Source organism: Juglans microcarpa x Juglans regia, chromosome 4S (assembly GCF_004785595.1).
Source record: "Juglans microcarpa x Juglans regia isolate MS1-56 chromosome 4S, Jm3101_v1.0, whole genome shotgun sequence".
NCBI classification, from domain to species: domain Eukaryota; kingdom Viridiplantae; phylum Streptophyta; class Magnoliopsida; order Fagales; family Juglandaceae; genus Juglans; species Juglans microcarpa x Juglans regia.
The window spans coordinates 127,479-150,000 of record NC_054601.1 but is presented as its reverse complement, the minus strand read 5'-3'; the positions used below and the strand labels follow the sequence as shown (position 1 = coordinate 150,000).

General features: G+C 36.1%; 2 protein-coding genes across 13 annotated transcripts in view; one reads left to right on the top strand and one right to left on the bottom strand.

Moving 5' to 3' along the window:
• The window catches only part of LOC121263496 (probable starch synthase 4, chloroplastic/amyloplastic), a 23,719-nt gene extending 12,055 nt beyond the window's left edge, over positions 1-11,664 (top strand). For 5 of the 7 annotated variants that reach the window (XM_041166412.1, XM_041166410.1, XM_041166416.1 and 2 more), the window contains 10 exons: positions 191-273; positions 698-775; positions 6,766-6,845; positions 7,093-7,289; positions 7,795-7,869; positions 8,952-8,992; positions 9,173-9,278; positions 9,681-9,763; positions 10,550-10,623; positions 11,149-11,664. In XM_041166412.1, the coding sequence (XP_041022346.1) occupies positions 191-273; positions 698-775; positions 6,766-6,845; positions 7,093-7,289; positions 7,795-7,869; positions 8,952-8,992; positions 9,173-9,278; positions 9,681-9,763; positions 10,550-10,623; positions 11,149-11,261 (930 nt within the window). In that variant the 3' untranslated portion in view covers positions 11,262-11,664. Of the gene's footprint in view, positions 1-190; positions 274-697; positions 776-6,765; positions 6,846-7,092; positions 7,290-7,794; positions 7,870-8,951; positions 8,993-9,172; positions 9,279-9,680; positions 9,777-10,549; positions 10,624-11,148 lie in introns of all 7 variants that reach the window. The other 2 variants (XR_005940274.1, XM_041166414.1) reach the window with 2 other exon arrangements.
• Positions 11,665-12,276: 612 nt separating this feature from the next.
• On the bottom strand, positions 12,277-22,163 carry LOC121263497 (YTH domain-containing protein ECT1). Of its 6 annotated transcripts, none has more exons than XM_041166421.1 (9): positions 21,782-22,162; positions 21,639-21,692; positions 17,948-17,985; positions 17,653-17,830; positions 16,999-17,075; positions 16,488-16,904; positions 15,125-15,664; positions 14,005-14,217; positions 12,277-13,153 (listed from the first exon to the last, which is right to left on the bottom strand). In XM_041166421.1, exons 3-9 carry the CDS (start codon positions 17,957-17,959, stop codon positions 12,842-12,844), a joined length of 1,749 nt encoding a protein of 582 aa, XP_041022355.1. In that variant the 5' UTR covers positions 17,960-17,985; positions 21,639-21,692; positions 21,782-22,162; the 3' UTR covers positions 12,277-12,841. The 6 variants fall into 6 exon arrangements, with proteins under 6 accessions (XP_041022355.1, XP_041022354.1, XP_041022351.1 ...); XM_041166420.1 differs by having other exon boundaries at positions 21,648-21,692; XM_041166417.1 differs by lacking the exon at positions 21,639-21,692 and having other exon boundaries at positions 21,782-22,163.
• Positions 22,164-22,522: the final 359 nt, after the last annotated feature.

The window sequence follows — 22,522 nt, the reverse complement described above, 5'->3', positions numbered from 1 at the left end:
CTAACAAACTTATTCAAATCTTAATTTGAATTTAGTAGAAATAGAAACTAATTATCCTGATCTTTGACATAACTCATATAATTGTTGAGTAATTCTTACTATTCTTTTGTTAAGCCTTGCCTCTCTATCCAAGTCACTTTGTGTTAATTGACCAAAATAATGGCATTGCTTTTATCTTTCTACTTGGCAGGCAATTGATGATCGAACTATTGGCCACAATCCTGAGAGACTGAGCTTACTGAAAGGTGGAATTGTGTACAGCAATGCAGTAGTGTAAGTTCGCTTCCCATTTTATTTGTTTATTGTTCAGTAACCATTTGTGCATTTTTGTACATACTTGTCTCATTCCCAAAACTGTCTAATTGCATCGTCCTACTTGGTACAAGAAAGAATAAATGCATCAATAAGATGGATATCTATCATGATGAGCAATTTGTAAAATGTTGGTTCGACTTTGAAGGTGGTTAAGGCTGTCACTTTTTTCTGAATGGCTTAGAAAACTTCATTGATAAATCCTCATAAAATATCCTGAATACACTGACATTTGGAATACACACAAGACATGCACAATGTATATTTACTTTAACAAATAGTAGAAATTGCAGAGACAATTCGTTGTGTGTGCAAAAATGCATGTATTCAACTCAACCCACTATTCATATCATTGTCTAGTAAATGATTTTCCATCCTTATGCAGCACAGTCTCTCCAACATATCTCAAGGAAACCTTATGCACTGGATGGCTTGCAAGCACCTTAGTGAGGAATCGGGATAAGTTCGTTCCTTCACTTGTTTCAAGTTATAGTAAATAATACAGATTATGATCTATTTCAAAATTATTCACTTCTCAGTAAGTTAGGTAGACTACTTTACATGTTTTAAGTCATTAATGCTACAGAGTTTATCCAATTCATGGTAGACTGCTTGATGTTTTGAGATTTCTTATTTGTTTATTTCTATAAAAAAATATATTTGAAAGTAATGTTGTAATGACCCGGCCCAATAATTCTAAGGTTGGAATATTGATAATTTTTATTGGGCCTAAATTATATTTAATGAGCCATATTGGATAAGCCCACGAGCAATAAATTATTAAGGTTGATTAGGAGTTTTAATTAGGTTAAATAACTAGGTTAAATTTCATTTATTATATATTGAATGAGTTAGACTCCTTTTAGAATTTAAAGATCGGCCATTAGAAATTTATTTCAATTTAAAATTATCACTGATTGAAGTCCCCTACGTAGTCTCAGTCATTGCCAATCCTACATTGAATGAACAACTAGATCATGTTTTTAAATTCAAACTCTTTTCTTGAATGATCACAATTGAGTCCAACTCGAACTCGTCAGCAGTTTTTCCCAAATCTCTCTATAAATATCTCCCTTCCATGTGTTATTTGGAAAAAACCATAAACCTCCGTAAGTGCAGTAGCTGAACCCAATATACCCAATCCAGCACCGTGCGTGTCTCACGTTCACCACGCCAATAGCTTGCCTCATTCCTCTCTCAACATCCCTCACGTTTTCTCTCATTCTAGTTCACGTGATCGATTTCATGCCGGAAATATTGGATTAACACTGCGAGGTAAGTAGGTTGATCATAAATTAAGATTAGTATGCATTAACTAGTTATATATGTTATTATTAAAGCCAGTTCTTTGGAAGCTAGTGTCTATGTTCCACGCATGTCATGATATTTACAAGCACATTATTCATCATGTTTCATTCCGCATATTATAGTTATGTATGTATTATGCATCTCACGTTGCATAAGATACATAAGCTTTCATAAGATCAAGTGTAAGATAAGTTCAAAATATTTAATCAAATGATCATTCAGATGCATGGTACCAATGCAATTTATGGGTGGATGTGCAAGCCACGGACCTAAGCGTGGTCCACCATAGTATGCTAGAATACTATTAGCGGCTCCCTTTGCAACCGCGGGATGTGGGGCTGGTGTACAACCTTGCACACATGATTAAGTGTGTGAGCCTGTATAATAAGTAAGATAAGCCAAGATAAGTCATGCATGTCATAGCATACGTATGAACAATCATAATTTTAAGTTCTTAGCCTGAAATATTTTATGAAAACCTTATGTTAAGTATGTTTACGTTATAATGAGTTTCTTACTGAGTCATCGACTCATTTTAGTTGTTTTATGTTTTTAAACCATCCTAGATCAAAATATTTATGAAGGTAGAGCTGCAGAATGGGACAGGCGTGACAGTGACTTAGATCATGTACAAAGATTTTAAGTTATGATTTTTATGACACATATTTTGAGAAATTTTAATAAATGATTCCGCTCACTCTCATTTATGATTTCAATATTTTAATACAAAACGACTTTATTTATTATAAGGAATCTTTGTACTTAGCGCTTCCTTCAGAATAAAAGAAAATATTTTCAAGTCAAGGTCAGTAGTAGCATTCCGACTTCCCTGAGAATTTCTAAAAGTGCTTTTATTCTTAAATATGGGGAGCTGGGTTTTACAAATGCCTTCACAATCAATTGCATTATAAGTTTAAATTCTCGAAGTACAGGTTAAAAAGAGCTTTCTTAAGGACAAGTCATCTAATATTTTGCACTTGGAGTTAATGAAAGTCGTAAATGCTTGAAACTGTATGTTAGACCTCTCATGTACTTACGGAATATTTTTTGCAGTTTTTTTTTCTTTGAAATTTCTTTTAGTATATATATTTTATGACTATCTAAAAGAAATTTTAAAGATGTGGATTAAAAAGTAGTTTTTATAAGTTCAAGTGCTTAGCATGTCTAAAGCCTATAATTATCACGTACTGAAAATATTCTAGGCATTTATTTTTTAATTGAAATTCTCAATACTCCCCTTATATTGGTTTTTGTAATGGCTACCTCCAATGCCATTGAGAGTCATATTATAGCTAATAATTGATTAAATAGCTAACAACTCAATTTTTCAATCTATAAAATTTTCATGGTAATAAGGTTTGATGTCTTTTTTTTTTTTGGTAAACAAAACTATATTAATTAAAGAATAAGACAAGGCCGATACAAATAAGAAAAAAGTGTGCCCTAGCTAGGAAGGTGCCAAAGAAATAAGAAAGTCATGAAGGTCCATGCCATTAAAATCAATAGAAATGGTCCATGTACATAGAGTGGAGTAAAATAAAACTATTAAGTTCCTCTAATGATCTCTCTCTGTCTTTCAAACGTCCTGGCATTGCGTTTCTGCCATAAGCACCACATGATACAAATAAGAATCATCTTCCAAACCGCTTTAATCTGCTGCATCCCTCCTCAGTTTGTCCAGCTAGCCAGCACTGCCACTACAGTCTTCGGCATAATCCAAACCAACTCTACTTGATCGATCACCTCATCCCACAAAACCCTTGCTGTCTCACAATGTAAGAGAAGATGGTCCATGCCATTAAAATCAACAGAAATGGTCCATGTACATAGAGTGGAGTAAAATAAAACTATTAAGTTCCTCTAATGATCTCTCTCTGTCTTTCAAACATCCTGGCATTGCGTTTGTGCCATAAGCACCACATGATACAAATAAGAATCATCTTCCAAACCGCTTTAATCTGCTGCATCCCTCCTCAGTTTGTCCAGCTAGCCAGCACTGCCACTACAGTCTTCGGCATAATCCAAACCAACTCTACTCGATCGATCACCTCATCCCACAAAACCCTTGCTGTCTCACAATGTAAGAGAAGATGGTCCATCGACTCTCCCCCTCCCCTACACATGCAACACCAATCTGCTATGATAACCCTCATTTTCCTCAAATTGTCGGTTGTGTGAATTTTGCCCAAAAATGTTGTCCACACGAAAAAAGCAGCTTTGGAGGGTGCCTTGTGTCTCCAAAGTCTTTTCCAAGGAAAATAAGTGTTAGGCTCTTGAGTGTGGACCTTATAAAAAGAGCGAACCGAGAATGCACATTTCCCAGCGGGTGACCACCACAATCCATCTTCTTGTTGAGTGCTCGATTTAATGGAATACAAGAGACTTTAAAAATCAGCAACGCTGCTCATCTCCCAATCTTGTGCTGCTCTACTAAAACTGATATCCCAATGGATTTGACCCCCCCGAAAGCCCCATGACATCCGCCGCTGCAACTTCTTTATCACTCGCAATTTGGAATAATGACGGGAAAGAAACTTGTAGTGGGGTATCCCCACACCAAATATCTTTTTAGAATTTAATCCTGGAACCCTCCCCCAACCGTAATCGAGTGTGACGAGTAAACACCCCCCATCCTTTTCTAATGTGTTTTATCAATCCCACTCCATGTGCTCCTCTAACTTCCTTAGTACTCTATCCCCCCCAGATGCCTCCATATTTATGTTCAATCACCACTTTCCACAAGGCTTCTGGTTCCTTATGATATCTCCACAGTCATTTTTCAAGTAGCGCCCAATTAAAGATCCTCACATTTCTAATACCCAAACCACCATTGGAGATAGGACGACATACCGTATCCCACTTTACTAGGTGGAATTTAAACTCCTCCCCCATGCCACCCCACAAGAAGTCACGTTGGAGCTTCTCAATTCGATAAGCCACACTTGCAGGTATAGGAAAAAGTGATAGAAAATACGTTGGCAGGTTAGAAAGTGTACTCTTGATCAAAGTGATCCTGCCACCTTTCAAAAGGTACAATCTCTTCCATCCCGCTAATCTCTTCTCTATCTTTTCAACCACCGTCTCCCATACAGAGGAAGTCCTTGCAACCACCCCCAGCGGAAGTCCCAAGTAAGTCAAAGGAAGATAGGCTATCTTACACCCCAACGTGCTAGCCAACTGCCGTATATTAGGAACCTCTCCAATTGGAACCATCTCTAATTTGATTAAATTCACTTTCAAACCGGAAACTGATTCAAAACAAAGCAGCAAGGCCTTTAGCACTTTAATCTGATTTCGATCTGGCTTACAAAAAAAAGTGTATCATCTACAAACAAAAAACAAGGTTTGATGTCTTAAAGTAGAGAGTTCCCTTTTCAGGAAACTTGATCCTTTTCCAATAGTTGTTTCAGGTGCCTAAAAATCTTCATATATGTTAGGAAGTTATCATTCAAGTGGCATGCTTCAAAATGCCATGAACCCAGCATAAACTGAATGATAAAATAAAAAATAAAAAATAAATAAAAAATAAAAAAAAGAAGAAGAAGAAGAAGAAGAAGAAGAAGAAGAAGAAGAAGAAAAAACTCTGTTATATATGTGTGTATATATGTATATATAAATATACATCTATAGGTATGCATATATTTCTGTTCCCCTCCATGCAATTGACGACTTTTGTTGATGACTTTGTTTTAGTTACTGACACCAAAGTAAGGTTTAATATGAAGATATAAAAGTGAAGAAATGGAGTGTAAATGGTTTTGTTAAAGTGCATTATATATGTTCAACAAAACTTAACAAAACTTGAAGTTGACGAGAGGAAATACTCAAGGTTGCTGGCTTTGGCGGCATTTTCTATCTTTTCCTAGCCAAAGTATATTGAATAACCCTACTATTAATATCCTGCATCCATGAGGGGTTCGATGCTATATCCCAATAACTTCAATTATGAAAGAAGAAGTCACATTAAGTAGCAAGATAAGATTGTTCAACCCTATGAGGAAGAGGGGTGCAAATGACCATCCTTTAAATCCTAAATGGCATAATGAAATGGTGAAATGCTAATGTAATGGCTTTGGTTGAAGAATGGTTGTTGTATAATACAACGTTTTATGGAATGGCCATGAATATAGAAACTAGCCATACTATATAACCAAAAAACAGCGGCCAGTCTTAAATTGTAAAATTGGTTTAGTGATCTTTAGGTTGTTTTGAGTGGATGACTGGAAATTCTGGCTAAGCTTGAGTGCTTTTTAATTCTTTTTGGTCTATGATATGTATGATATAGCTTGTAATTAGGTTCATCTCTTGTATACTTCCTGCATACTTGCATACTTGGGCCTTGCCTAATAAGGTGGATTAATAAAATTATTCTTACTTATATAAAAAAAAAAATATTATATACCTACCGAAGGTGAATCTGTTGGGATTCTTGGGAGTGTGATTAAATGTGTCAACCCATTTTGTATACAAAAAAAAAAGAAAAAATGTATTTTTGAACAAAATGTGTTTTTGGTGCATTTTAATTGTAAACCCAGTTAAGGGAGAGCTCACAATATTTAACCACTATTCAGACTGACTTATTTCCATTGTGTTCTCAACAACAAATAGGTAGTGCTTGGTATAAGCACACATAACTATCTTGTTAGGGCATATCTACATGTAGTTCACCTATATAATTAAGATCAGTTTATTCTCGAGTAAACTGTTTTTCCAATTCTACTGGTACCTTGTAGTGATTGAAAATATGGCTGGCTTAGCAAAAAAAAAAAAAAGGGATTGAAAATAAGGCTTGGAACATTTTCTGATTGTACAGTGGGAACACTCTTTGGAATTAACAAGACTGGCATAGGAAATTCGGCACATCTTTATCCACGCATTATTGGATACTATATGATGTTTTTAGTGGTGTTCATAAACTATAAGAGCAGCAGCCCTGAATTCTTTTCTCATGTCAAAACATATCAGAATGGACAAATTTACTGACCAATATGAAATTTTGAGTACCGTGTGGAATGCCCAGAATGGTTCTTCCTTTATGAATAATTTATGGTTTCTTTCATAACATCCTCTGATTATGCATGTCATTGTAATTACTTATGGTTACAGAAAACATATCTGACAATGTTGCATCATATAATTTTGTAGATACTTTGGTATTTTGAACGGGATAGACACTACAATGTGGAACCCTGCTACTGACATCTTCTTGCCCGTGAAGTTTAATGGTAACATTAAGTTTTGATAGCTATACTGAATTCGAATTATTAAGCCAAGACACAGTTTTTATTTTTATTTTTGATTGACTTCACATTAGCAAAGGAAAATAATTGTATTTCTAAAAATGGAAGATACCAGCTCTTGTTATTCCTGATGTGAGCAGCTTTACTTCTGACATCCTCATATATATCCTTAAATTCAATTCCCAAGGTGCTCTAGGTTTCTGTTTAAATTCCCTGAATTTCTTCCTTGCAGACCAAAAGCCTGAGGGAAAGAAGTTTTGCAAATACTATGTTCAAAGGGGGCTTGGTTTGGCTTCAGAAGGCACTCAAGATGGTAACCATGTGCCAGATATAACATACAAGGCACCTTTAGTTGTCTGCATTACTCGACTAGTCCCACAGAAGGGTCTTCATTTGATTTCTCATGCAATCAAGCGCATTGAAGAACTTGTGAGTATTACTCTCTCTGAGTCGAACATGGTGGAAATAAGGATACCTGTGATATGGGATACCGTCCTCTTCTTCTTCTTCTATTTTTTTTTTTTTGGAAAAAAAGGGATACCTGTTATATTATATTACCACAAATTTTTGTGTTGCTTCTTTAAGTTTTTGTACAGTTATTTAGGAGCATTCTTGAATATATGCTCACAAGGTATACAGTAAATGCAAAACTGCCTGACTGGTTACAATAGAAAAACTTCATAATGCTAGTAGAAACTAGAATGTCTATTATCTCAGAAGGGGAATATAATTTTTTTTCCTTAAGCCTCATCAATATCTATCCATTCTGCAAATGAAACAATAACAAGATTGCATGGGCCAATGCCCACTACTATTAATGTGCTGATGCACGGCAAACTTGAAAGTGAAAGTTTGCATTTGAGACCTGGAATTCAAGTTAAAAACACCTGCATTTCAACTGCTTTCCCTCTTTTTTCAATGGAGTCACTTTTAGGGTGGACAGATGGTCATACTTGGGAAAGCCTCAGATGCTCAAGTTGCAACAGAATTTGAATGTCTTGCAAAATTGGTAATGAATTTGAGCTTTTATCTTTTTTTTTTTTATGTATGTGTGTGTGTGTGTGTGAGAGAGAGAGAGAGAGAGAGAGAGAGAGAGAGAGAGAGAGAGAGAGATGCTTTAGCTACAAAGAGATTCTACAAAAGTAAATTCACAAACTAACGTAGCTTGATTTGGTATGTCAGATTGTAAAGCTACTTTTATTGTAAAGTAGATTTAACGTATCATATGAAGTCATACCAGTTGTGGGTTTACTTTTGTGGGATCTCTTTGTGGCTGTAACAGTTCTCTCTCTCTCTCTCTATATATATATATATATATATTTATATTCTTGAATTCAGACTGCATGGGCATGAGACACGTCATTGGGACATGTTGGGGAAGCTAGCTTATGTCTTTAGAATAGTGAAGCTGGTACATATATTGAGAATATAATTTATGTACACATTATTTATTGGAAGATATGAGAGGTCAAATACTTTTATCTAATGTAGAGAATAAAAATCGTAGTAAAAGTGTTTGACGCCATTTTTTTAATGAATTTCGATCACCATAAGAATTTCAGTGCTTTTTACCATGGTATATGTTGTCTCATCCTTTATTTATTAGTTTATTTTTCAAAGTCCTCAGGCCTCTATAAATAAATAACCAAATTTCTAAAATTTAAATTGTACCACCCGTGGTTAAGCCGTGTCCTGCCAATGTCCAGAATGCGTCCAGGCTACATCTGTCCTGTCTTCTGCTGTAGACCAAAATTATTTCATTTGGATGTATGTTTGAAACGTGTCTGAAGCATGTATGTTTGGATCTTTGACATTTGGACCCCCATCTCTTAGGAGTGGCTATTTTTCCTGCATTCAATCGTACCTTAACTTCATTAATGATAAGCACCATTTGGTGTACTCACATCAACATGATCTGTCCTAATCTCATTATGTAAGTTTGCATTTAGTTGAAGGAAGTTTAATTATTTATGAAATGTTGAGCTTGGGGAATAACTTATGTTCTCTTCTCAATCTTTCTGACCATCTTTTTCTATTTGAGTGCAATGAGCTGACAGACATTCTTTTGTTGGACTTTTTTTTTTTTGGTAGCATAACCAAGGTCCTTGCATCCGGATCCTATTGATGTTTAGGTAAATCATGTGTCAACAGCATACAACAGCTATAAATACCCTTTCTCTGCCTTAGTCCTCATTGAAGTTCCTTCCGTAGCAATATAAACTACCCTTTCTATACTGAAATAATTTGTACAGTACTATTCTGGTTACTGAATGGACTTCGGGTTTCTTGTTTTTGATATGCTCTCTTCGCAGTGAGGAGCTGTCCCACTTGCTCTATGCTGCAGCAGACATGGTGCTAGTTCCTTCCATATATGAGCCTTGTGGACTCACCCAAATGATTGGAATGCGTTACGGAGCAGTATGTACTTCTTAGATTCTGCTATCTCATTTATTGTGGCCAGTAGCATGTGAAAATAATTGAAGTTAAGTGTTTAATTCTCCCTTGGTGATCTTATGTGAAATTTTGGAAAAAAGGTGTCAGATTGAGATGTTAATCATCATATGGCTAGTTGAATTTTGAAACAAGGTACATCACTGGTTAAACACGATCAATAGTTGAATTTTGAAACAAGGTACATCACTGCTTAAACACGATCAATTTATAACATGCTGCCTATATGCTTGCTACGATATATTTTGTATTTGCTTTTTAAAAAACATCTGTTGAGAGGAAGTTCATATGTTCTATATGCATAACATAGGTTCTTAAGGCAGACTAATATGAGGTGAAAACCTGATTTGGATAAAATGATTGTCACAGGTCCCAGTTGTAAGAAAGACTGGTGGTCTTGCAGACACAGTTTTTGATATGGATGATCAGTCGAACCACAACAGAGCCAACGGGTATTCTATATGTGTGTGTATCTATTTATTTATTTTTGACCGGTAAATACATACACACCCATATGTGTGTGTGTATCATTTTCTCTTGTCATATGGAAGGACTATGCCATTTGACCCAAAGACCTTTGGCTTATTCTACTTGTATCCTTTATATTTATATAGAAATTTTGCTATATGAGTCCTGCACACCACTTTAAAATATGCTTGGGAAATTTCAATGATATATCCTAAGCCACGATGTGAATTTCATCCACTTGCTGCATTGAGTCCTCCATGTTTTTTCAATATCTTGTTGATTGTGGTATGCACGAATTGTGATCTGGTAATTTGTCACTATCCAAGAGCTGGTCTGACTAAATTTCTGGAAAAGGTAGCTTGGATACAGTCTTACCCATTAGCTTTTTTGCATGAAGGGTTATTTTTAAGACTCAAATATGTGCAGTTGCGCTTGGCATCCCAAGACCTTTACTATCAGTCCTTCCTCATCTTATCATCCCTTAGGACTGTAAAATTGTATGCTCTGAAATTGTGGGAACAAAATAGACAGAAAGAAGTCATATGGCTAACTCTTGAGTGGTTGGAATGATTTAAATAAATTAAAGGATTTCTCTTTTAATGTGTGCAACTGTGCATAAATTGACAGTGAGTTGTCTCCACACTATAGCTCCAGTTTACAAAGCGAGATTGTTAGCCTTACGTGCTTGGTTATACAGTCTTGAATTACGTTGTCACAAACTGTTCTACTGATATCGTAAGTTTATTTACGTACCATTGTTCACATTTCAGGTTTGTCTTTGAAGGAATTGATGAAGGATCCTTAATCTGTGCTCTGGACCGTGCATTTACGTACTACAGAGAGAGTAGGTTCAATCTTAAGTTAGGCTGATGATATTTCTGTTACTGCCTATTGCCTAGACTGAAGAACTGCCAGGACTCTCCCTATAATGTGGGGGAATGCTAATGCTGCTAGGCCTTGAGCACCAATAGCCTAATTGTTTGAATAGGTCATGGCCAGACTGACTGTAGTATTTAGTTTAATAAATATTCTCCACGGATTTGTCTTTTTTTTTTTATTATTATTATTATTTCTTGAGGTTTCTAAGTTGTCGCCACAGTCCCTAGAGGCCTTCTATCATCACACTACCACACAAAATTCAACGGCCTCGGTGGTGTATAGGTTATCTTGTTTAAAATCTTTCAAGAATTAAAAGAGGGGTGAAACAGCCTACAGTACTATTTCATTTCAGAGTAATTCCAAAAGGAGTCAAAGACAATTCTCATGCAAAACCTTGGTGCAAACTACAAAGCTTTTAAAACTCGAATCAATTTTTACTTGAGATTACTCCATTTTATCTCAACATTTTCATTTATTTTGATGAATGCAGAACCAGATGAATGGAATGGCATTTTAAAGAAAGTAATGGAAGTTGACAATAGCTGGAACAACACAGCTGGGAAATATGTTGAGCTTTACAACTCAAAAAGCGTTAGATTGTGATGGCACGCAGGAGATGGTGCTTCATTAATGCCTGTTCAGTGTCAGAGTCTTCTGTATGGAGCAATGTGCCTGTTACAAAACCGTGTGCACCTATTCGAATGCGTGAGTCCACCTTCCGCTTGGACTTGGAGAATAGGAAGGACACAATTCTCCATCACCACTGTCAACTACTTGCTTGTATCATTCCACATACACGTATCGTGGAGAATAACTTTCAAGTTCGATTCCTCTTGTATATTGCTGCTTACATAAGTGCTCCACAATCCGATGACTCAGATTTAAGTGCATACTTGTGCAAACCTAGTGCAGTTTACTTCTTTAAACTAGAGAGCTGAATAGAGCTATTATTATGGTTGAGTATGTCCAAGCGAGTTTAAAGCTTGGCCAGCAGGCAGTTGAGTAATTATACATTCAAATGCTCTATTTATTGCATATTCTTCTAGGTCTTGGGTAGAAAAAAAGTTTGAAACGGAACAGATTACACAATGGGACCGTATGCAACTGCAGATAATGGAAGAATACGCCGCAAAAACATCAAGAGAAAAACATTGAGCATTGAAACCTTTCACGGGATGGAACTATATACTTCTTTTACAGCCTTTCACAGCTAATACTAAATGGGAACAAAAAAGAACGAGTTTAGGTGTTCCTTGTTAGATTTATTTGTTTGTTGCAGTTTTTGCTATGATACTCCTTTTTTTCCCCCACGAGCGAGAAAAAACTGCACAAGTTCTAATGTTTTGTGATTGTCATTTGTACATAATTTAGTTGGTTCAATTTCTCTAGCTGTATGTTACCTTGCCTTCTCATAGGATAAGCTCATTCTAATGGATTATGGAATTTATTACATGCGTGAATCTCGACACCGTCCCTTGAAAAGGATACCGCGTCGCTTATTGCAAAAGATCCGCCGATTTTCTTTCTTCAAAATTGTAGACTGCCGCAGAGGGAAATTGTGTGTATTGCAACAGATGCATGCAATTGTTCGCTGTATTTCTATAAAAGTTCATTTGCATTTGCAGAAACACTTTATTAAATTGCTTCCCCCAAAAAGGGTTATCACTATCCTTCCGGCTTCCAGTACCCAGCAGCCCACAGCTAACTACTAAGAGAGTGTAAGTTACAACCGAAAAGGCATCAGCCCTAGTATACAGAGAACATCATACATTAAATTACAACCACAACACCAAAACCATCTACCTTAGGAAACAATTTAGAGAGAGTTCATAAAAAAACAAGTGTCAGGTATCAAACAGCCTTCCTCCTGGCTGAGCACGCTGAATTACCTCCTAACTGCTTTGCACAATTTACCCAAAAGAAAAGAAATTGTCAGTTTGCTGTCTAACTGTTCGAGATGCGGGGAATATGACCTCGACTGTTAGCATGCCAAAAATTCATAAATAACCAGGGTACAGGAGTGTGCGCTAAAGATGCCGGCAATAATTTCAACTAAATGCAACTAGCAGTCAGACCAACTGCTGTCATCTAATTGACAGGCTCAAATCTGGGGTCCACCACCCGTTTCAGATCCCTGTGCTTCATTGCAACTCTCTTCCAACCGCAATACTCGTGACAAGCAATCAGATGTTCATGGCATCATGGGAAAATGAGATTGTAGCATCTGCTCTTGAGCTACCACCTTGTTCGGTAGCCAGTACTTCATTACTACTCACGTCCAGCTTAAGTGCCTGACCCAAAATATCAGATATTTCCTTAACGGACTCATCAGCAACAGAATCTGGAACATCTGCCGTTGAACAAGCTTGTCTGGCTTTTCTTTCTGTAAAGGTTCTCTCTCGCTCATCGTAAAAATCAAAATCATCTAAGATAGATGTCTCTGCATTGTAATCCTTGAAAATTTTCAACATCTCAATACCCTCTTCCAGTTTGACCTGGAAAGATTTCAGCATCAAGAGAGAAAATGTTAGGCATGTGTAACTTTACTATTCAAAAACCGAGCCAAAGGTTTTTTCATGCCAAGACACAAAAAAGTAAAAGCCAACAAACTGAATTACACCAACAATATTATTGAAAAATATAGACTATGGTTTGACACCAATTGGATCACTATAGATGAAAGGTAAGTTTTGGGAAGAAGTGCAACCTGAAAAAAAATCTAATCTCATATCCTCTTGAAAGCATCAAAAGGGCAGGTAAGGGACATAATTAGGGCCAAATGAACACAAATACAGATTCACTCTTTAAAATGACTTGTATGTGTGAGCAATTAACAGACCAGGACAGCAACATTAACCTTTTGATTTGCGGCAGCACATAAGCACACAGCTAGATACAGCATTGATGAAAAAACAGATATGCTTTTACAAACTACCACATTAATATGTTCAACTATCATGTAACCCACTATATGCCATAATGCTCTTCAATCCATAGTTTCTCTGTCTCCACTAGGTAAATTGTGAGAGCCCTTAAGCTCACCATCTGAAGACTTGGAATTTGGCCTTTCCTCAGACCAAAGCCTGAAGCAACAAATCTATCAGCAGATGAAAAGTTGAAATTTTATTTAGAAACATAATTGCACTAGAGCAACCAACATCAGCCAAGGCATGGAGTATCTCTGGGCATACAGCAATTAGCAACCAGCGATAAAATGTTTAGGCATATTTGAACATCTCTATCATAAGCTCGAGAATTGTTTTGAGTTTCTACAACAACTAAGGTAATTCTTTTTTCATATGTACGCCTCTTTGTATGTGTGTCAATATATTAGATCAACTACTACCTCCTGAGAATCTCGGCTGTGAGTAACGGGCTTATTATCATTATTTTCAAGTAGAATGTGTCGGAATCGAACGTTGGGGACATCTTTGATGATGTGCCACAGAACTGGAAACTGCCCGCTCCATCTATCTTGCTGCCAGTAATCTGCATCCTTCTCAAAATCTACAGGTCCACCCATTTCAGCTACCCCACAGAACTGTCCACTACAATTAACCTGCAAAAGTTTTTGCCCGAAAGATATAAGACTGACTAATTAAGTGCAAGAAATTCAAGGTTGGACAAAGCTGCTCAAGTTTTGAAGTAGCTAAAATAAAAGCCAAGTTTCTTATAATACCTATAATTTTTTCCTAAATGGGTTGCCATTGATGCTAAAACCAGTTAGGCCAGGTTTTCTTTTGACAAGTAAAAGCCAGAATTTAAGATTAATCCAGGTCATATACAAGAATAAAATTGCCAATCAGAAAAATTTCCAAATTTAAGAGTTTGAGATCCATTCAACATGGAAAAGATTTTTCAGGAAATGGAAGTATGAGCACAAATAGCTTCGAAGTGATATATCTAATACATCTCATCTTTTTTATTTTTTATTTTTTTATTTTTTTTATAACAAAACACGAGGTCTATGCCTCTTATTATAAAAACCCTCACTGAGGTGGAGGAACAACCATGAATACATCTCATCTGCTGCTATGAAAGCATTTTCCTAAAAGCAGTTTTTTTGTTAACAATTTCTATGTCCAAAGAATGAACAGGAAGGATATTGCATTGCAGACACTTCCAAAATTCCATAGAGTACAGCATTCTCAGCTTGCTAGATCAAAATAATAATGCACATATCAACACAGTTGAAAGAAATCACTTGCTTGCTCAAGTGATTAATGATATGGCACAGCTATAGGACTTGGAGTTCTGGTGGTTTGATGTCTATACACGAAGAGGTTCATAAATGCAAAATGCCTAGGAGAAATAACCAGCATAACTACAAGGATAGTTCAACAAAAGCAAAATAAATGGCCTTTAACCAATAAAAATAACTGAACAATAGTCCCAAACAGGACCGATCAAACCAAGTTATTCCAACAAGGAAAAAAAAAAAAAAAAACAAATTTAAAGCAACATACTGAAAACAATAGGAATACTGGACAGTTGCCTTTCATCTCCTTTGCTTCATGATAAGCAGCATTTAGCTTCTTGTTTCCATGCGGTGTGCTGGCCCAAACATTGTATTTGACACTTTTATGAACATTGTCCTCACTGAAAGATTTGATTATAAAAAATTTTGCATTCTCGTAATCTGTGACGAAATCTAGCTGGTTGTATGAATCAAGATGAATTCTAGAAGTAGGTGAAACATTTTTGCTAATGACAGACGAGGAGCCCTGTTCAGTGGCACTCCTGCTCTTTAGCTTTGAAGCCCTTGGACCACGATTACGGTCATTGAAGATATCCTGTGAATCATTGTAAATGCCAGCTGAGCCTCGGTCCCTGTCTCTTCTTCTTCCCTTGTCAAGAGTTAGAGGATTTCGATCATTAGTGACTGGATAAGAAATTGAAGCACCACCAAAGGTAGAGCTCTGATTAGAACTACCATGTGGGTAAAATCCACTAAAGGAACTGGATACCAAGCCATATCCATGCATTGGTCTCTGTTGTTGGGAAATCTGAAATTGAATAATAAGAAAAGTCAGGCACGAAATGAACATGTCCACATTCATCTCAAGAGTCAAAGTGGCAACTAAGCAGACAAGGACATTCATTTTTTTCCTTTTGGTGTGCCTGAACTCAAAGTCTTAAGTAGCAATATGTACTTCCATTGACCCCAGGGATATTATGCTTCGCTACCCTAAACAAAGAAAGGTTACAAACAGCCAATAATGTTCTGCACTTAGTTGCGACTTTTGACTATCCATGAAGAAGCATGTAAAGAGGCTCAGTCCAATTCTTCATCAAATGGAAGTAAAATAGTTTAGGGTGGATTCCAGCTCCTCATAATCCAATGACTACTAAAAATATGGTACCCCCAGGAAACTCTTTTTGCTCGAAATAAATAATAGCCATCTAAACATTTTTTTTATCGGTAAATATTGAATGAAGATATTCATTTTAGGATTTTTTTTTATTTTTTTTAATAATTACAGGTGAGAAAATACTTTTGAAAAGAATGAACTTGGTCACAAGTGACCTCTAAAAGAGGAGTGCTAGGTTCACAAAGAGATCTCACAAAGGTAGAGTCACAAACTAATGTGGCTTGCTGTGGTATATTATTGTAAGCTCTTTTTACCATAAAGAAGATCTAACGTGTCACAACCAAGCAGGGGTGGAGATCAAGGTCACAGGTTCAAGCCTGCGCTGGTGTTATGTTCCTCATTTTGGAATAGGTAATTTTGGAGCCTTGTGTAGGATACAAAAATGCTGTGGGCCCTTCAGTGCCAAAGTGCAAAGACCACAAAGGAATGATGTTATTCAAAATCAATTAAAACAGACCTGACCAACATTGTGCTCATATGATCCAAGTATGCCCATTGGTTGGGGATAAGCTGCTGGAGATGCAAGAGGACTAGAACCAAGATTCCCTGAAAGGTTTCCTCCACCAAATGGTCCAAAACTTGCCACGTAGCCTGATCCAGGCCCAAAAAGCATTGTGTCAATGCTACTATTTTCTGGCAACATCAGCTCAGCTGGTGAAATTGAAATAGCTGAAGACATATGAGGCAAACTTGGAGCAGTTGCTTGTGCATAATAAGAGGGAGAAAATGGGACTTGCTGTGGAGAGTACAGTTGGCCATCCACCATTAAAGATGACAGAGGTGTAGCAACAGGAGAATATTGTCCATATGGCATTTCATGATTGAAGCCATAACCAGAATGAAACACAACAGATGGATTATCATTGTAGATGACCTAAAACAGGTTAAAATAAGAAGGAAAAATATTATAGTAAATTAGTTTAAAATATTAATCTAAGGAATAATATAAGTATGGCCCTTATCCTCACCGGTGATACAACATGCATGCCATCTGTATTAATATACTGGGAATATCCATCCCAAAAACCAGTGCTACTACCAGGACCTGAATCAGATGTGAAACTTCTCAGCAACATTAATTAACATTATAAATGATTTTGTTGTGAGGCAGCAACCTAAAGAGATTACTGCAACGACCAAAAATATTTTCAAACAAAATCTCAAATTCCATGCTTCCATGATGGTAAAATAAGAATATGTACATTCCAAACATTGTTTTTGAACTTCTAAAACTTAAAAATATTCTTTTTTGATAAGTAAAACTTAAATATATTGTTTACAGAAAGCTTAAATCCATAATTCTAAAAACTCTATGTTTGGATGTTGGCTCGGGACAGTCCTGGCTTTTCTAACTAAATTGAGCATATGTCTCTTTGCTTTCCCTGTTCTTCCTAGTGAGGCACTCTCTCTTGTATATACCCTGTGTACTTGGGTTTCATCCCTTTGGCGTTTAGAAATAATGACCAACTTATCAGGGGGAAAAAGAATTCTTGTATTAAAATGATCACATTTTCGAAATAGCTCAAAGTGTTGAAGTCAATTTTACCAGAATATATCTCACGGCTACCACCACAAGTTAAACATCCTAAATACGTAAGAGCAACAAAAGATCAACAACTAACCACCAAATGATATATCTTGTTCATGAGAAACATAAGCATTGAGTGAATGGATAGTGCTCAAATCTCCAGCTGCTTCTGAAGATCCTTGTTGTTCAGGTACATCCCTTAATTGTACCATGATGGCTGCATCTGGAGAAGGATTCGCTGACACAATCCTTTCATCTTTGGGCATAAGTGGCTGATTACAAATTACAACATTAAGTGCTAATGGAACATAATTGCCAAACCTCATCCAAAAAACATAAATAAATGAACATAATTAAGACAGTATTCTAAAATAATAACAGGAAAATACCTGCTGTGTCATATTATCTGGCTTAACAGGCCTCTCTCCTGTGTCCAAAATTAATGTGCCAAGTGTCTCAGTAGAATGCAACCCAGTTATTATAGGAAAAATAAAGCACTATAGATAACTGGTAAGTGAATCAATGGATAAAAAAACACAACTTGCACATACATAAAGGTCAATTCCTTGGCAAATCTAGCATCAACTACCACTGAAACCCAGGATACACACCTGAACATAATAGTGGGAAAGAGAACATTCAACGTGAAGTCCATAGCTCTCCATAAACAATCTCCAAAGTATGTTTTTATAAGTAATAATTCTTTATTGATAAGCGCAAAAGGCACAACTCCAATACAAAAAATCTCCAAGTATTGGCAGAGGGCAAATAGGAATAGAATGGAAACTCATCTCATAAAACTCATTACATCCATGCAACTGAAGAAAGAGTCCTATCGAAAAATAAAATATGAAAATTCCACGACCTTGAACAAATAAAGAACAAGTTTGACAACGAGGAGCATACTCATGATTAAATACCATGTTGCACACATCAAATTCCAATGTTGACTAGATGACACTTCTAAACAACTGGTCCTTGTTAGTTTAATTTTGCAGCATTACACAAGTGTGCCTGTGTATGGACCATGTGAGCATATTGAGCTTTATATACATATCGCAGATCAGCATTAGGCTGCTCATACAATCCATGGAGCTACATATTTGATTCACCAGGAAGTTATTTAAATCGACCATGGGGGCGCACAGGCCCTCGGCAAGGAGTTTCCAGCAAGTGCACTTCGGGTAATTCAAGGGAAAAATCCCCCACTCCGATGGCCCTAGGGCCCTAGAGATTGTTTGCACCCAAGGGGATTTGAACCTTAGACTTGGGGTGAGCATACCCCCAAGCCCAAGGCCTTTAACACTTGAGCCAACCCCTAGGGGTTAATAACCAGACAAAGCAAGTGCCTGATAATATTAACTTCTTAAGTATCAGCTAAGGCAACTTTCAAGGTGTATTAAATTTATGTCAGGTTTGTTGAGGTATTCTGGGAGCAGACAGAAAACTTTGTATAACATGTTAAACTCATTTAAAAAAAATTGGCATACAAACAAAATTACTATAGGGTTGGGTGAACATCATTGAGCTTTACAGGGACTAAAGGTGAATGCACCAGCTTTAACACCACCTACTTTAATCATATATTTGCATTTAGCTCTGCATAAAAGGATGAACCTAGTCTGTCTAGTTGCACCCATTGGCTTAACTCACTCCCAACCTCCCTAGACAAGCAAAGAAGAGATAATTAACCTACCTGAGTTGGCTAGCGCGTAGGTCACATAGCCAAAGTTTTAAATTTTGTTCTAGTGATTATTCCAATTGAGTCACTGAGATACTAGAATGGAATATTTTGGTATTGGTATGTAACTGTGCACTGTTTTGGAATTACTTGTGTGTGTGTGTGTGTGTGTGTGCAAGAATTGACATTTTATATAGTGAATATACGTTGAAACCCATTATCAAATAAAGGTAGAGATATAGGTGGAAAAAGATAAGATTAAAAAAATATTCACATAAGATTAAAAAAATATTCACATACTTGAGTTGAGATACACACAGAAAGAAAATAAAATAAAAGAGCTAATAAAGAAATCCAAAAAGAATGGGGTCTAAAAAACAAAGAGAGAATAAGAATACATATTTAAAATTACAAAAATCCAAGATTACAGAAACGGCATCAGGTTAAAAACTTGTAGAAATTTCATTCAGATTCAAATTTATAAAAACACCATTCAGATTCAATATTTATGAAAATGACATCTAAGTTTAAAAAAACTACAAAAATGCCACTGACATATTCCAGACCAGAACCCAAAACAGACCAAAACAGTTGGAACATGCCGAGATATAGAGCAAAACAGAATGAGGTAAAGTGTACTAATTACTATACCGTAACAGAAAATTCTGGCCATTCCGGCCGGATAGGAACAGAATTTAAAAATTTTCTCATAACTCTCGAGTTATCCAAGGCTGAGAGTTCAAGCCCCTCTCACCTCAGTGGTAGCATCTATTTACCTAAAAAAATTAACCAGCCTGGCAAGGTATGCAAAAGGTGAGTTCAATAAAAAAGAGCGGGAAATATTTTTTCAAAAGCAGAACCAGCTTCAAGTATAATCAAAGATAAAAAGAACTTTGGGTATGTTTGGTTATGAAAATTTTCAAGAATATTTGAGATTTTTTTAGATGTATTGTTTATTGGGTTTTGGGAAAGGCAAAAAAAATTTGAACAAAATTTTTTTCGAAAATAGGTTTGGTATAGGAGTTTGTGAAAGTGGCTTAGGAAGAGTTGAAAAGTTGTTTGAATATAAAATTTTCAGAACAGTTTTTGTTTTGGTGTTTGTAAAAGTTGTTTCGATTTTTGTGTTTAGGTAATGATTGGATGAAAATTTGAAATAGAAATTTTTTTGAGATTTGAAGATATTTGGTTTGAAATTTCCAGATTTTGTAGAAATCTTTAAAAGAATTTGTAGCCGAACAATGCTGAAACTTCAGACTAGCCTGAATACACAGAAGAAAATTAATCTCAATAATATAAACTCATTTGAAGCAAGAGTTATATAAGAACCAAATGCCACCAACCAAAACACCAAAATTATTACATTCAGATTATCCATCTTTTATTTTGATTCAATTCCATTAAAGAAACTTATGTTCTCTTTCGCATTTACAATGTAGAATCATGAAGGGGTCACTTCCTATAACAGTATCCATTAACTCTTTTTATTTAGAAAACAGATTATATATATATATGTCAAGTCTCTAGTGGTGGTGGAAACAACCAAGATTTATGGCGTCTAACCCGACACACCTAATTCTTGGTAGCTCTTTATCTATTAACGTTATAAGTCTGTGTTCCTAATCCAAACAACATAGGCATGTGACCCATTAACTAACAAATCCGAGAATGTTGATCTTCCCCGTCTTTTAAGTTTCTTTGCTATATGTACCCACTGCCGTATCGAATAGTCAATCAACCCACTCTAAGGCCAACTTTTAAAATTCAAACCAAACCATGTTGTAGGTTTGCAACAGTAGCCGCTCTTGTCTACTATTTACTCATATAGATTTATCAACTACAGCTGGTAAAGAAATTTTAGTCAAGAAAACTATTTAAAACACATTCACCCACTTTTTTCTATCGGTGAAAAAAAAAAACAGTCACCCACTTTCTGCCCCAGGAGGGTAGATCTGGATGCTCCCACAAACATCAGCAATCTAGCAGGAATTGGCCACTACGCCAGGAATCAAAGTCCACACTTGATAGCTACCAAACAAAAAAGGCACAGAAAACAGTTCGCAACTTGGAGCACAGTGAAAGAATTAGTCAGTTTGATAAAATGAGAATTGAATGATTCCAATTTTCCATCTTCCACTAATTTTGCATTCGTTTGGGCATGAGGCAATAACGCAAATCCACTACAATGAACAAATCCCAAAGTCTATACTCAAAAAAACCCTAGAAAACCCATTTGACTTGCAGACAATGTGGTTATGAAACCTTGCTCGTCTTGCACATACACGTGCTCAAACGTACATTCCATACGAACCAATACAAAAGTCTCATCATGTCAAGCAAAAGAACAATCACGTTTGGAAAATTTTCTGATAGAAAGACAGAATCAGAAAAAGGAGAAATACCGATTGCCCCTTTAAAAACTTCATTTAGCTATGAAATAAATTACAAAAAGGGTTCTGCAATACAAACCCATACACAAAATTAACTTCAAACCAGACGTAAAATATGTACGTACATATATAACCATATATAAATAGATAGGTACCGGTGGAGACGACTCGGTCCCGTTCTTGCAGAGCGGCGTCCATGAATCGAAGATCTGAGAGAGAGAGAGAGAGAGAGAGAGAGAGAGAGCCACTGATCAAAGGAATTCAATTACGACGAGGTAACTGATGAGACAAAGATAAAGGTTGGGGGTTGGGGGGAGGGGGGGGGTGGTTTGGTTTTAAAATTTTGAGAAATTAAACGAGGGTTTTAGATTTTATTTATAAATTCGATATTAGTTAATGTAAGATGGTAATACTTATTTATTTATTTTTGCTTAGGTAATTGTTATTGTTTCTTTATTAAGTTATTTATTTTATTTTTCGAGGGAGAACGATTGTTCTGCTTCGATTCATTCAAGGGCCAGGGCAACCAATTTTGAAGGGCTTATAGATCATATGCAGTTTCAACATACATGAACTTGAAATGATGTCTTTCTTAGTCATATGGGTTTGACATTGATCAATAATACTTGAATGCCATATATTTTTTCAATTGGTTACAAAATGCTATTTCCTTCTTAATATAAATTTATATATCATTTCTATGATCTTTGTTTTTTTTTTTTTTTTGGTCTATATATAAGAGAGCTTCAATGTGGGAACGCGATTCTCCATATAAAGGAACGAGGTAAATATCATCTGACCAAAATGTTAGTACATCCAAATTTGAATATGAATAGTGCACACTGATACAAACTTCAGTAAAAACATCATTCAACAGGAACTCATATTTATGAGGG